General features: G+C 37.9%; 1 protein-coding gene across 1 annotated transcript in view; it reads right to left on the bottom strand.

Moving 5' to 3' along the window:
* Positions 1-12,799, bottom strand: part of CDH13 (cadherin 13) — a 2,391,456-nt gene that overhangs the window by 367,630 nt on the left and 2,011,027 nt on the right. Inside the window, exon 11 of the mRNA XM_078669939.1 lies at positions 12,037-12,179. Within this exon, the coding sequence (XP_078526065.1) occupies positions 12,037-12,179 (143 nt within the window). The remainder of the gene's footprint in view (positions 1-12,036; positions 12,180-12,799) is intronic.

The raw sequence follows: 12,799 nt of genomic DNA, 5'->3' as shown, positions 1-12,799 counted from the left end.
TCTCGACTCAAGTTTACTGGGCTCTGAAGCAAGATATGAGGCGAAATATCAGTTAGATATACGCGAGATGCTTAATCTAATCCTCAACGAGATCCGCGAAATTAAAAATAATCAGCGAGCAGAGTTAGCTGCCATCCACATTAGAATAGATAAGTTGGAAGAGATAACTTTGGCACTCCCTAATAGAATACAGGAAGCTGAATCAAGGATATCAACATTGGAAGATCAAATGAATCTGGTATCTGGAGCGACGAGAGAGGCTACAAAGAAGAGGATCTCCATGGAAAATAAACTCGAGGAGTTGGAGAACCACTCTCGTAGATCAAACCTGAGGATTGTGGGTGTTCCCGAAGGAACAGAAGGTTCCGACACGGTACGCTGGGTTAATACCTTCATTCAGAAAGTAGTCCTGCCAGACTTTGAGGGAGACCTAACGATAACTAGGGCACACAGAGTACCAGCTCAGCGTTTTGCGAATTCTCCATTTCCCAGAACTATCTTATTGAATTTTGCAGATTTTAGGATCAAGTAGCAGTTTCTTTCTAAAGCCTATCAACAACGTCAGTTTACAATCTCTGAGACTACTAAATGTAGGATCTTTTCGGACATGACAGCAGCTGCGGCCAAGAGAAGGAAAGAGTTTGTAAAACTGCTGCAGCTATTCAAAGCCAATGGAGCCCAGGCCTCGATTGCGCAGCAATCAAAGCTGAAGGTTTTTGTAAAGGGAAAATTATTTTTGTTCACCGACTTAGAGGAGGCTCAGACTCTTCTCAATGAAATATCCACAAGGGCTTAGGCTTAAATGCTTAACGGAGTTACAATGTGAGGAATCCAAGGTTCTAGTCTGAAGGGGATGCGATAGTTAAAAGAAATTGTTTGAAGGCGGGTGCTCCTGGGTTATTGGATCACACCAGGGTGTACTACGAAGACACCCGAAGAAGAAATCAGAGGGCGGGATGTGGGCAGCGTGGAAGGGGGAGGGGGTTCCCACGTTCCAGGGGGGGTTTTGGGTGGGGGGGGATAAATGCAGCAAAAATTACAAGTGCAGTAGGTTTGTTATTTTTAATATTGTTTGGTACAGAATATGTTTAGAATTTTACAGATTTAAGGATGAGATTTGATACATGTAATATCCTGTCCAATAATGCGAATGGGCTGCTTAATAAACAGAAGTATGGAGCCCTGTTGAAATGGGTAATTGCCCTAAAACCCCAGGTGGTCTTCCTCCAGGAGACTCACCTGAAAACAAATTCTCCAAAGTTGTTTCTGCCAAGATATTTTTCCCATGGGTTTTTTTCCTCCGCTGGGGTCGCCCAGAGGGGGGTTGCTATTTATTTCTCTAGGAATCTACCCTGGGAAATTCTACGGATGAAAAGAGACTCTAAAGGTAGATGGCTTTGGGTTTTAGTAAAATTGTCGGGAAAAGTATTCAACTTTGTAAATTACTATGGCCCAATTTTTGATGGCACCTTGGCATTGTCTGAAATTAGTGAAATTTTGAGGGGCACTATGGGACAAATTATAGTAGGAGGCGATTTTAATTACACCCAGGATCTAAAGAGGGATACTTCTAATAAGAACAAGAAACAATTAAAACCAAAGACGAAAGGAGTACTGGAGGCTTTCAAGACAGAATACCAATTGAGGGACTCTTGGCGCTCCTTTAATCCCAATTTAGAGTCTTACACATGTTATTCCAATAGGTTTCATACAGCCTCCAGAATAGATTTTTTTTTATCCTCTAAATCACTTCAAATTTCCAGCGCATTGATAGGTTGCAATCCCTTTTCAGATCATGGGAGGGTTGAAATTGAACTGATACTGGAGGGTATTGAAGGGGCGCGTTCTAGGTGGCAGATGGATCGCACCCTTTTACAGAATATGATATGGGTAGAGGGCTTCAGAGATTGGATAAAAGATTTTTTTCTAGTAAATAATGACTCCGCAGAGCCTTTTGCGGTATGGGGAGCATTTAAAGCAGCAGCCCGGGGACAGATTATAGCATTTTCTAGTAACAAGGCTAATATTCGAAGGGAAAAAATATCTGCCCTTCAGTATGCTGCTGAAAAGGAGCATGCATTAAAACTGAATCAAATGCCTAATAAATGGGAACAAGCCAAAGCAATGCTCAGGGACTTTTTTGTTCTAGAAGAGATAAACAGCTCAAAGGCCTTTCAGCAAAGGCTGTACGAAGATAGTCAACTGATGGGAAAGCTTTTGGCTAATTCAATTAGAAAAAAACAAGAGTCCTCTATCATTTTGAAAATTCAAGACCCTCTGGGGGGAACAAACACCCAGAGCGAGGGGATTGTGAAAATATTCCTTGATCATTATGAGAGAATCTACTCTACAGATATTCAAGTGGGCGGAATGATGATCAAGGAATATTTCGATAATTTGGATATTCCCAAAATCTCCGATTTTCAGGCGTAACCAAATAGGCTCAGAAATAAATTCACTTGAAATTCAAAATAGTATAAAAGAAACAGCAGGAGCAAAGGCTTCAGGTATGGATGAATTCCCGATCGAATTTTATAAGATCTTCGTGAAGGAATTGGAGGATCCATTAAAAAATTTATTTAATTTTATTAGAGCTGGTGGAAAGGTCCCATCCGAGTTTAAAGAGTCCACAATTATTAGCTTTGTGAAGAAAGATAAGAATCCGGAGGATGTGAATTCCTATAGACCAATTAGTCTTTTAAATTCCGACTACAAGATTCTTATGAAGATCTGGGCTCAAAGATTTGTGTTGGCAGCCCAGGAGGTAATACACAAAGATCAGACGGGATTTATAGCTGGGCGATATATGGCAGCCAACACAGAATACTTGATACAGGCGTTAGACTATTTAAAAGTTAATTCGATCGCTGCATGCATCTTAATGATTGACGCTGAAAAAGCATTCGATTTAGTTAATTGGTCAGCACTATTTTCTTCCTTAGGTTATTTTGGTTTCCCTGCCCCAATTATTAGGATGATACAGAATATTTATGAAGGAGCGTCAGCCCAGGTGATAATTAATACTAGGCAAGCAGGGAAGATAAAAATAAACCGTGGCACTAGGCAAGGTTGCCCCTTATCGCCCTTGCTTTTTACTTTTTTTATCGAACCCTTGGTAATAAAAATAAGGAATAATGACGTAATATACCCTCCAATTGCTGGAATGTCAAAGTTAAAACTGTTTGCGGATGATATTATTTTGTATCTGGCTCCAGATAAAGCAAATATTTTATATCTCCTGAAAGATCTTAAGGAATATGAGAAGATCGGGGGTTATAAGATCAACGAGAAAAAAACGGAAGTTCTTATTTTAAATTCAAGTATAGATTTTCTTCCGTTAGATCTCCAGTTCCAAGCACAAAAACAGGATCCAATAAGATATCTAGGGTGTTTTGTGACCAGCGAGTATCAATAACTTTTTCGATTGAACTATATAAAAATGAAGAACAAAATTAAGAGTCTACTCGAACAATGGGACCTATTGCCCTTGTCTCTGATTGGTAGAGTAGCTCTGATAAAGATGAATGTATTGCCTTTGCTTTTATTTCTGTTTAGCAATATTCCAATTAAAGTCAATACAGCTTTTTTTAATGAACTCGAATCTATGTTGAGGAAGTTTATTTGGAATAAAAAGGCCTCAAGAGTCAAGCTCTCGGTAGTACAACTATCTGTAAATCAAGGTGGGCTCGCTCTCCCCCATTTTAAGACATATTATGAAGCAGCTTTTTTCGATATAGTGGCAGGATTATTAAGGAACAGACAGACAAGAGACAATTTTTTTTGGGATAGAATGCTGAAGGAATCAGGTTCTCAAATTTTTTTCTTTTTAAAAACTGCAAAACTTCCTAAGAAAACAAGATATAAGACATTGATGGGGTATTCATCCAGATTACGGTTTTTATTTAAAAAATATGGTTCGGAAGAATCCATTTATTTGAAATTGTCGGAATGCACTAAAATGGGTCTCAAGATACCTCCGAATCACTTGTTAGAATGGGAATCTGCCGGATTTTGTGAAATAAGGCACCTACTCATTTAAAATACGGTAATCAGTTGGCAGTTGGTTATAGATAGAACACACCCCAGAAGGCTTCTGTTTTTTGAATACTTACAACTGATTTATTTTATGAGAAAAGAAATAGGAGGCTTAAATACAACACCCAATGTCTTGTTAACAGCTTTATATGGGGAGAAACACAAGAGTATTGGATTCTGGTATAAAAAATTAATGCCTTCCGGTTTATCTCCTATAATTACTGATCATTTAGAAAAGATAAGCCTCTCGCTACAGTGCGTTTTTTCAGATAAAGATTGGGAGGTAATATGCCAATTGGGAAACAAATCCCTCCGAGCAGCTAATTATAAACGAATGTCCTTTCTCTCTCGCTGGCTGGTGTATTACACTCCTGAAACCTTACAGAGAATATTCCCTGAATGTGAAAATAAATGTTTTAGGTGCAAAACTAGGGACCAGGGGGGTTGGTATCATATCTTCTTCTCTTGTCCAAAGTTAGAATCTTTCTGGAAGGGGATTTTTGCAGACTTGGAGATTGCAACTGGGAAAATTCTATTACCAGAAGCAGAGGTAGCCCTTTTCGGTATCTGCAAAGAAAGGAATAGGTTCAATAAATCAGAAGAAGTGTTTATTTTTATTTCTACTGCAGTAGCTCGGTCTCTTATTTTACAAAATTGGAAATCTATGGTGATCCCATGTCAGTTGAAATGGGTTATTAAAATGAGAAGAACATGCAATTTTGAGAGAGCTTATGCAGGTAGAGTGGGCGCGATAGCCAGATTTGAAAGGAATTGGAAATATTTTGAGAATCTTGAATTGATAAAAGGAAGTTGATTATTTTATTTGAATCGATTTTTAGTGAATATTGCATCAGCACTTTAAGAACCGCAAATACATATTTATGTTGTTATGCTAGTTGCTCATGTACTTTATCGTATATACTAGCAAATTTTGCACGATATTGCATTCGCACTTTAAGAAATGTAATAATATCTCTGCTGCTATATATCGATGAAAGGTAATAATATTTTTGCTGCTATACATCGGCTGTTTCTGCACTTTATTGTACTAGTCACTTTATATAAGCTAATTTTGCACATTACTACACTAGCACTTTGAGAATTACAATAATATTTTTGCTACTTTAAATCGCTGGTTCTCGCACTTTATTGCACTAGCACTTTATAAACGCATAGTAATCTTGATGCTTTTTTATTAGATGTTTATATATTAGTCAATTCAGCACGTTTTTGTACTAATATTTCAAGAATGGCAATAACATCTTTGTATGTCCTCATTTTATTATAGCGGTAGGTTTATATGAATTATAGTAGAAAGTTCGATGTATAATATCAGTTGTTTCTCATGTACTAGCACTTTAATATCGGTATGTTATTGCAGTTGTTGTATTTTCGCTGTGGTATTCTAGTGTCTAGGGTTGTCTCTTGTATATTGTTTGTAAATTTTTGTCCAACTATGAAGAATTTAATGTACCAATGTTTTCCTATGGCTTGTTCAATAAAAAAAAAATTTAAAAAAGGTTAACGGCTTGTTTGACTGAAAGTGGCTGTTTACAACTATGTCTTTTACGGACGGAGCTTTTCTAAATGATATTTGAGGTCTATCTCCTATCAATGGTCCAATGTCGGTATCTTTCTTGAGCACACTCCAGTATTTTGTTAGGATATGTCTTATTTTAAAGCTCTCCTTAGAATAAGTCAAAATCATCCGTGGTTTTTCATCATCATTTGGACTTTCTTTCAATTGCGGTATCAAAGTCTCTGTTCTTGTTTTATTTCTTGCTCTCAGTTCACCTTGTCTGATGTCGGTGTGTTTATATCCACGATCACCGAAGCGTTTTCTTGTTTCATCAAACTTAGATTCCATTTCAACCTCCTCCGAACAGTTTCGTTTCATTCGGAGAAATTCTCCATAAGGAATACTATGTTTCAATGACAGAGGGTGAAAGCTCGTACCAAAAAGAACACTGTTGGTGGAGGTCTTTTTTCTAAAGACTGTCGTTTCCAATTTATTTTCTTTAATGTAGATCTTAGTATCCAGAAAATCAATCTCTTTCTTCTGAATATTATAGGTGAATTTCAGACCTATTATGTTCTGGTTAAGGGCTTCAATGTAATCCACAAATTTTTGCCTAGGACCCTTCCAGAGGACAAAGAGATTGTCGATGAATCTCAACCAGAGTACCACATCCGTGGTATACTCTTCATATTGTTCTCCCCAAGCTATGGTCTTCTCCCACCATCCCATGGTGAGATTCGCATAGCTTGGGGAAAATGACACTCCCATCGCACATCCACATATTTGGGCATAAAGATTCTTATTGAAAAGAAAAATGTTGTTAGGAAGGCAAAATGTTATCATTTCAATTAGCATCTTTGTATGCCTTATCTCTGAGATTGGACGCTGTTGTAGAAAATATGTTATTGCCTGTAGTCCAATGTCATGTTGGATTGACGTGTACAACGATACGACGTCTATGGTTACAAGCCAATATTCCTCATGCCAGTGGGTGTTCATGATGTTGCGAAGAAAATCCCCAGTATCTTTTATAAAAGAACTTAGGGAGGGGACAATTGGTGCCAAAAAGTAGTCAACATAAGAGGCTAAGTTTTCAGACAAGGAACCACAACTTGAAATAATGGGTCTTGCCGGTGGATTGTTCAATGTCTTGTGACTCTTCGGCAAGAAGTAAATTGTGGGTGTCATAGGATGTAATACTGTTAAAAATTCTTTTTCTTCCTTGTTTAGTAAGCCTTTTTCATGCCACTCATTAATTTTCCTGTGTAATGTCAACATCATTTCAAAACCAGGATTTTTTAAAAAGTAGTTTGTAATTGTTAGGATCGGTTAGCTGCCTCTCCGCTTCCTTGACATAGTCTGTTTTGTTCTCAATAACAATATTTCCCCCCTTATCTGCTGATTTAATTTCAATAAGGGGGTTTAGTCGCAAAGATTTCAATGCTTCTCGTTCTTGTTTCCTTGTGTTCTCGCTTTTGGTTGTCACATTCGCCATTGATTCTAATTCTGCAATTACCAGATCATGATATACATCAATTCGGTTTCCAGGATGTATAATAGGGCAGAATTTTGATTTTTTTCTTAAAGTTCGTTTTAGAATGTGATGCTAGCTGGATTCCCATATCGGTAATTATTTGAGTGTTTGTCATATATATTAATGAGTGGCATGAAAAAGGCTTACTAAACAAGGAAGAAAAATAATTTTTAACAGTATTACATCCTATGACACCCACAATGTACTTCTTGCCGAAGATTCACAAGACATTGAACAATGCACCGGCAAGACCCATTATTTCAAGTTGTGGTTCCTTGTGTGAAAACTTAGCCTCTTATGTTGACTACTTTTTGGCACCAATTGTCCCCTCCCTAAGTTCTTTTATAAAAGATACTGGGGATTTTCTTCGCAACATCATGAACACCCACTGGCATGAGGAATATTGGCTTGTAACCATAGACGTTGTATCGTTGTATACGTCAATCCAACATGACATTGGACTACAGGCAATAACATATTTTCTACAACAGCGTCCAATCTCAGAGATAAGGCATACAAAGATGCTAATTGAAATGATAACATTTTGCCTTACTAACAACATTTTTCTTTTCAATAAGAATCTTTATGCCCAAATATGTGGATGTGCGATGGGAGTGTCATTTTCCCCAAGCTATGCGAATCTCACCATGGGATGGTGGGAGAAGACCATAGCTTGGGGAGAACAATATGAAGAGTATACCACGGATGTGGTACTCTGGTTGAGATTCATCGACGATCTCTTTGTCCTCTGGAAGGGTCCTAGGCAAAAATTAGTGGATTACATTGAAGCCCTTAACCAGAACACAATAGGTCTGAAATTCACCTATAATATTCAGAAGAAAGAGATTGATTTTCTGGATACTAAGATCTACATTAAAGAAAATAAATTGGAAACGACAGTCTTTAGAAAAAAAACCTCCACCAACAGTGTTCTTTTTGGTACGAGCTTTCTCCCTCTGTCATTGAAACGTATTATTCCTTATGGAGAATTTCTCCAAATGAAACAAAACTGTTCGGAGGAGGTTGAAATGGAATCTAAGTTTGATGAAACAAGAAAACGCTTCGGTGATCGTGGATATAAACACACCGACATCAGACAAGGTGAACTGAGAGCAAGAAATAAAACAAGAACAGAGACTTTGATACCGCAATTGAAAGAAAGTCCAAATGATGATGAAAAACCACGGATGATTTTAACTTATTATAAGGAGAGCTTTAAAATAAGACAGATCCTAACAAAATACTGGAGTGTGCTCAAGAAAGATACCGACATTGGACCATTGATAGGAGATAGACCTCAAATATCATTTAGAAAAGCTCCGTCCGTAAAAGACATAGTTGTAAACAGCCACTTTCAGTCAAACAAGCCGTTAACCTGGCTGGAAAGAAAACAGTTGGGCTTTACCAAATGCCAAACATGCAAGGCATGTAAAATTGGTAAAAATCTGAAGTTCCTAATGGATCCAAAAGGCCGAAGATTTGAAATAAGAAACAAAATCACATGTGACTCTCAATTTGTAGTGTACCAACTACAGTGTTTTTGTGGTAAAAAATACATCGGATCAACAACATGTGCATTAACGAAGCGAATTTTAGAACATATTCGCGCAATAACAAACAATGATTATAATTACGCAATTGCCAAGCATCTGAGAACACACCCTGGCAAAACATGGAAAGATGTAACCTACTCTGGCATTGCTCTGATAAAGGAGGAAGAAAGAGGTGGGGATCGAATCACAAGACTGCGACGTCTTGAATCTAAACTGATAATCAAATTCAAAACCAAGAGCCCCGTGGGATTGAATGGGGACGATGAGATGTATGTACATCTCTAAATTGAAAAACTATTTTGATATAGGACAGTACAAGCAAAATACTTTTTGGTAAAAACTCTTTTGGTTAAAATTTTGGCGAAAATTTTTTGGGGGGAGCCTAAATAATGTATTCAGTATGCATAAAGAAAAGTGAATGTGGTAGATAAGAAGAATTTAGAAAAATTTGCGTTTCCAAAGATCTAGGATTTGAAGGATAACATGATGTTGGGGCATTTCTTTGAATATGGCACTCAGCCTTTACTCAAGCCTAATTTGAGACATTTATTAAGCAATAATGTTTTGTCTCTTATATAAATTTCTTCATAAATGTATGAATTTATTTCAAATGTGGTAGAAATATCGCCCCCCATGAGCCTGTAAAACACTATGAATAATCCGAAAAATTTGGGAATTGTTTGATAAAATGAATACTGCAATATGCCTACAACACCCATAATGCATCGTAACTGGCCAGGTGGGAGGTTGTGTATAAAATTGCAAAACAAACAAGGGACTATTGTTTGTATACCGTGACCAGGGACTGGAAGTCCGAAACGCGTAGGGTGAGAGAATAACCTACTGAAAATAAAGCACTTAAACCATCTTTAAAGTGGTGCGCGGCGTCTTCTTCATGTGAGGATTATTGCTTCATGATATATATATATATATATATATATATATATATATACCCCCTGAATCCTAATATTACTTCCCATTACAAATTACATTATTTAAAAAATATTAAATATATGTGTTAATAAATATTCACTTAAAAAAACAAACGTTACAGAAATGTTATAGTTAGGAAATAGAATTTAAAAAAAACTTTAGAAAGTCAAAAAAACAAAACAAAGTTTAGAAGGACGTTATGATTAGGCTCAGTTTTCACTTGTAAAAACACATAGAAATTCAGCAGTTATAGTTACCTGGGCTAAACTGCCGCTATAGACTCGACCTTAAAAGGCTCTGGAAGCAATGCTCTCTGCAAGGGGCCATAGTGTGGTTGTCGCTAGTGATCTTATTTAGTTCATTCCTTCATGAGAAACTCCTTCACTAGAGCTACAGATGGAGTCTCCTCTTGGCAAACTGCTCTAGCAGAGACACTTTCAATGCCTCTTCAAGCAGGCAATGCAGGACATCAGTTTGCTGGTTCCACCCTATTCAATTTATGTCCCTGCACTAAAATGGAAATCCTGCTGTCAGGGACACAAGCCCTGGTTTTTAAAGAGGCCTCTACCATTCTCCAGGTTAGAGCCTCGACTAGCCAATGAGAAGTCCTAAAACACATACTGCATTCTTCAGCCTGTACTCATTTTCCAAATATTATGTTCCTCCTATCCACTTTGGAAGTGGATCAGGCTGGATAGGGCACTTGATGTTCCTTGGTCAAGCCAGACTTTCTCTGTCTTCAGCTGATGGAAAGCAGGAGTGGATAATTCTGGGAAGCATGTACTGAGAGACACCCAAAACAGACACAAAGGAGATGACAACATTTGCACCTTGCACTTATCAATTGTTTAGGAGTGACACCTTAGTGAAACAAGAGGGGAAGCCTTGACACGGGCCTGACCTAGATCTTGTACAGAGATACCTGTCTCACGACTCCCACGCCCTCTCATCTCACGTAATGCAGGTGTTGTTAATGAAGGGCAAACAACAGGACAAGACTAGGGCCTATTCCTGCATTTCTAAAGACCCAATTGTCTCTATCCCTCCCACACAATGGCTACAGAAATGAAATCGATACACAAGGTGTTCCAGTGAGGCTACCATCGCCTCCATTTTGTACAGCATGTCTGTATATGAAATCCAAGATAGATTCTGCTGGGCCCACAACTACATAGGACCAAAAACTCCTGGTTCACACACACTACCACAAACCAATACTACATATAAATGCTGTATATATGCTGAACGTAGATTTTGAGCCGGTTTAAGGAGGATGGATTGAATTTTACCATAGCAGAGCTAGTGGGACACTTAAACATCAGCAGGCACAGATAACAAGCCATGTTCCTACCACTACCAGGTACAAGCTGCCACCACTTCCATTATCAAACAACCGGTGAGCTGAAGGTAGTCAAACAAGCTAAGGAAGGCAAAGCTAAGGAAGGCACTCTTAGTGCTACCTAAATACCTGCTCTGGGTCTGAATGACTCAATGTTACTCACTGAAAATAGACCCTCAGATACACTCATGATTTTTGTGTGTACCAAGTCCAAAAAGATTCAAAAATATATACCAGGGAGCCATCTATGAGCAACTCAAGGCAGGGGTGCACCCTTGCAAATCCTGCAAGGGACCTTTCCATCCCAACAATGAGGATCGCCTGAAATTCTGAGTTGGATCCAACCCACTTGAAATAACACTGGGCACCCCTAAATGAGACATTTCTTGTGCAAATGTTGTTATATTTCCAAAAGAAGCAGAATTCTCATACTTTTGACTGTCATCCAAGTATTTTTGTGTGACGTTAATATGAGGCGCATTGCAGCCAATGCATTCTAACGCTATCCAACTGAGATGAGTTTCTTCCTCTTCAATAACAGAAGTGATAACTTGAAGTTATCAAAATAGTATTCAAGCTTCAACACTATAAAGCAAATTATATGAAATAATAAATACAGCCATACCCAAAATAATTTTTTCTCTTTTTGTGTTTTACATTGAAAAAATATTATCAGTGGTAATTCATACTTTGGTTTGTGGCATTAATTATCTGGAAAATATTATTTCAGTTACTGAACAGAACCTCCAACAAGAGAAGAGTGTGATTGAGGACTCGCTCTCTCAAACAATATGTGAGTCACTAACACACTTCTGCGGAGGGTCCTGTTTATGATTAGTTCAGGGTCTAGGAGCCAATCCATAGAGAATCCCATCGACTATACTACAAGCAATAGATAAACTCAGTGAGGCACTGCTGATTTTTAAGTAGTTTTAGAGGGTTCTTGGTGCCATTTATTCTTGCTATGGCTGCAAATGAATCCCATATTCAAGGTTACCTCATCCGATAAGTAGTTCTCATTCTGTGAGCTTGTATGCTCAGCAGAGTTACGTTTATCCACCTGTTTAAACAACCATTTATCACACAGATGGAGAGGTCTGTGGTACCATGGAACATTACTCACCATTGTCTATTGCTAGGAACTGTGCAGCATACGTGTTGTTGTGTACAAAAGGTGATTCCCGATCCAAGATGGCCGTCGTGAAGACAGTTCCATTTGTGGGATAAATATTTAACCATCCCGCTGGATCCTTGTGAACAGAATATCTGTTGGAAAGAACAAACACAAGAAATTATGCAGTTACTTGAACGTACAAAGTCAATATTTCATCTTCAGTCGCGGAACACTTTGTATCGTTTAAACACATTTATTCCATAAAACCAATACAGCATTTGGATAGTTCAGTCATTACAGCGTTGACAGACAGTTTTAATTATTTATGAGCAATGTAAATGTCATTGTTTATTGGCTGGTGGTATGGTGACTATTTGCAGTGTTGAGAACCAAATTCAAAAATAGTGTGTATTTGCCACGCATTACATTAATACATCAGACAAACAACAAGTACTTCAATCCGATCCTTCATCCTTTTTTCTCACTTCTGCAAGACAGTTCCAGCCACATACTTCTTTTTATCACTAACACATCTCTCAAAATGTGCTAGTCTCCTTGTTATATTCTTTGTACTTGTTTCTTTACGTAACACGTTTCTTTCCCCTACATTTGTTTGCTTCAGTGAATGCTTTTGCCTGTCTTCCTCCCACTGATTTCCTATAATTCTCAAAGCCAGGAATTTACTTTAACACTTCCAGCTAGAAAGTTATTTGGGCAGCAGAATAGATCTCCTATGACTCATTTTCATAGTATACAGGCAAATTTACCAATA

The sequence above is a fragment of the Lissotriton helveticus genome, chromosome 12 (assembly GCF_964261635.1).
Source record: "Lissotriton helveticus chromosome 12, aLisHel1.1, whole genome shotgun sequence".
Classification (NCBI taxonomy): Eukaryota; Metazoa; Chordata; class Amphibia; order Caudata; family Salamandridae; genus Lissotriton; species Lissotriton helveticus.
The sequence above is the reverse complement of the archived record's forward strand: the minus strand, read 5'-3'. Positions and strand labels throughout refer to the sequence as shown.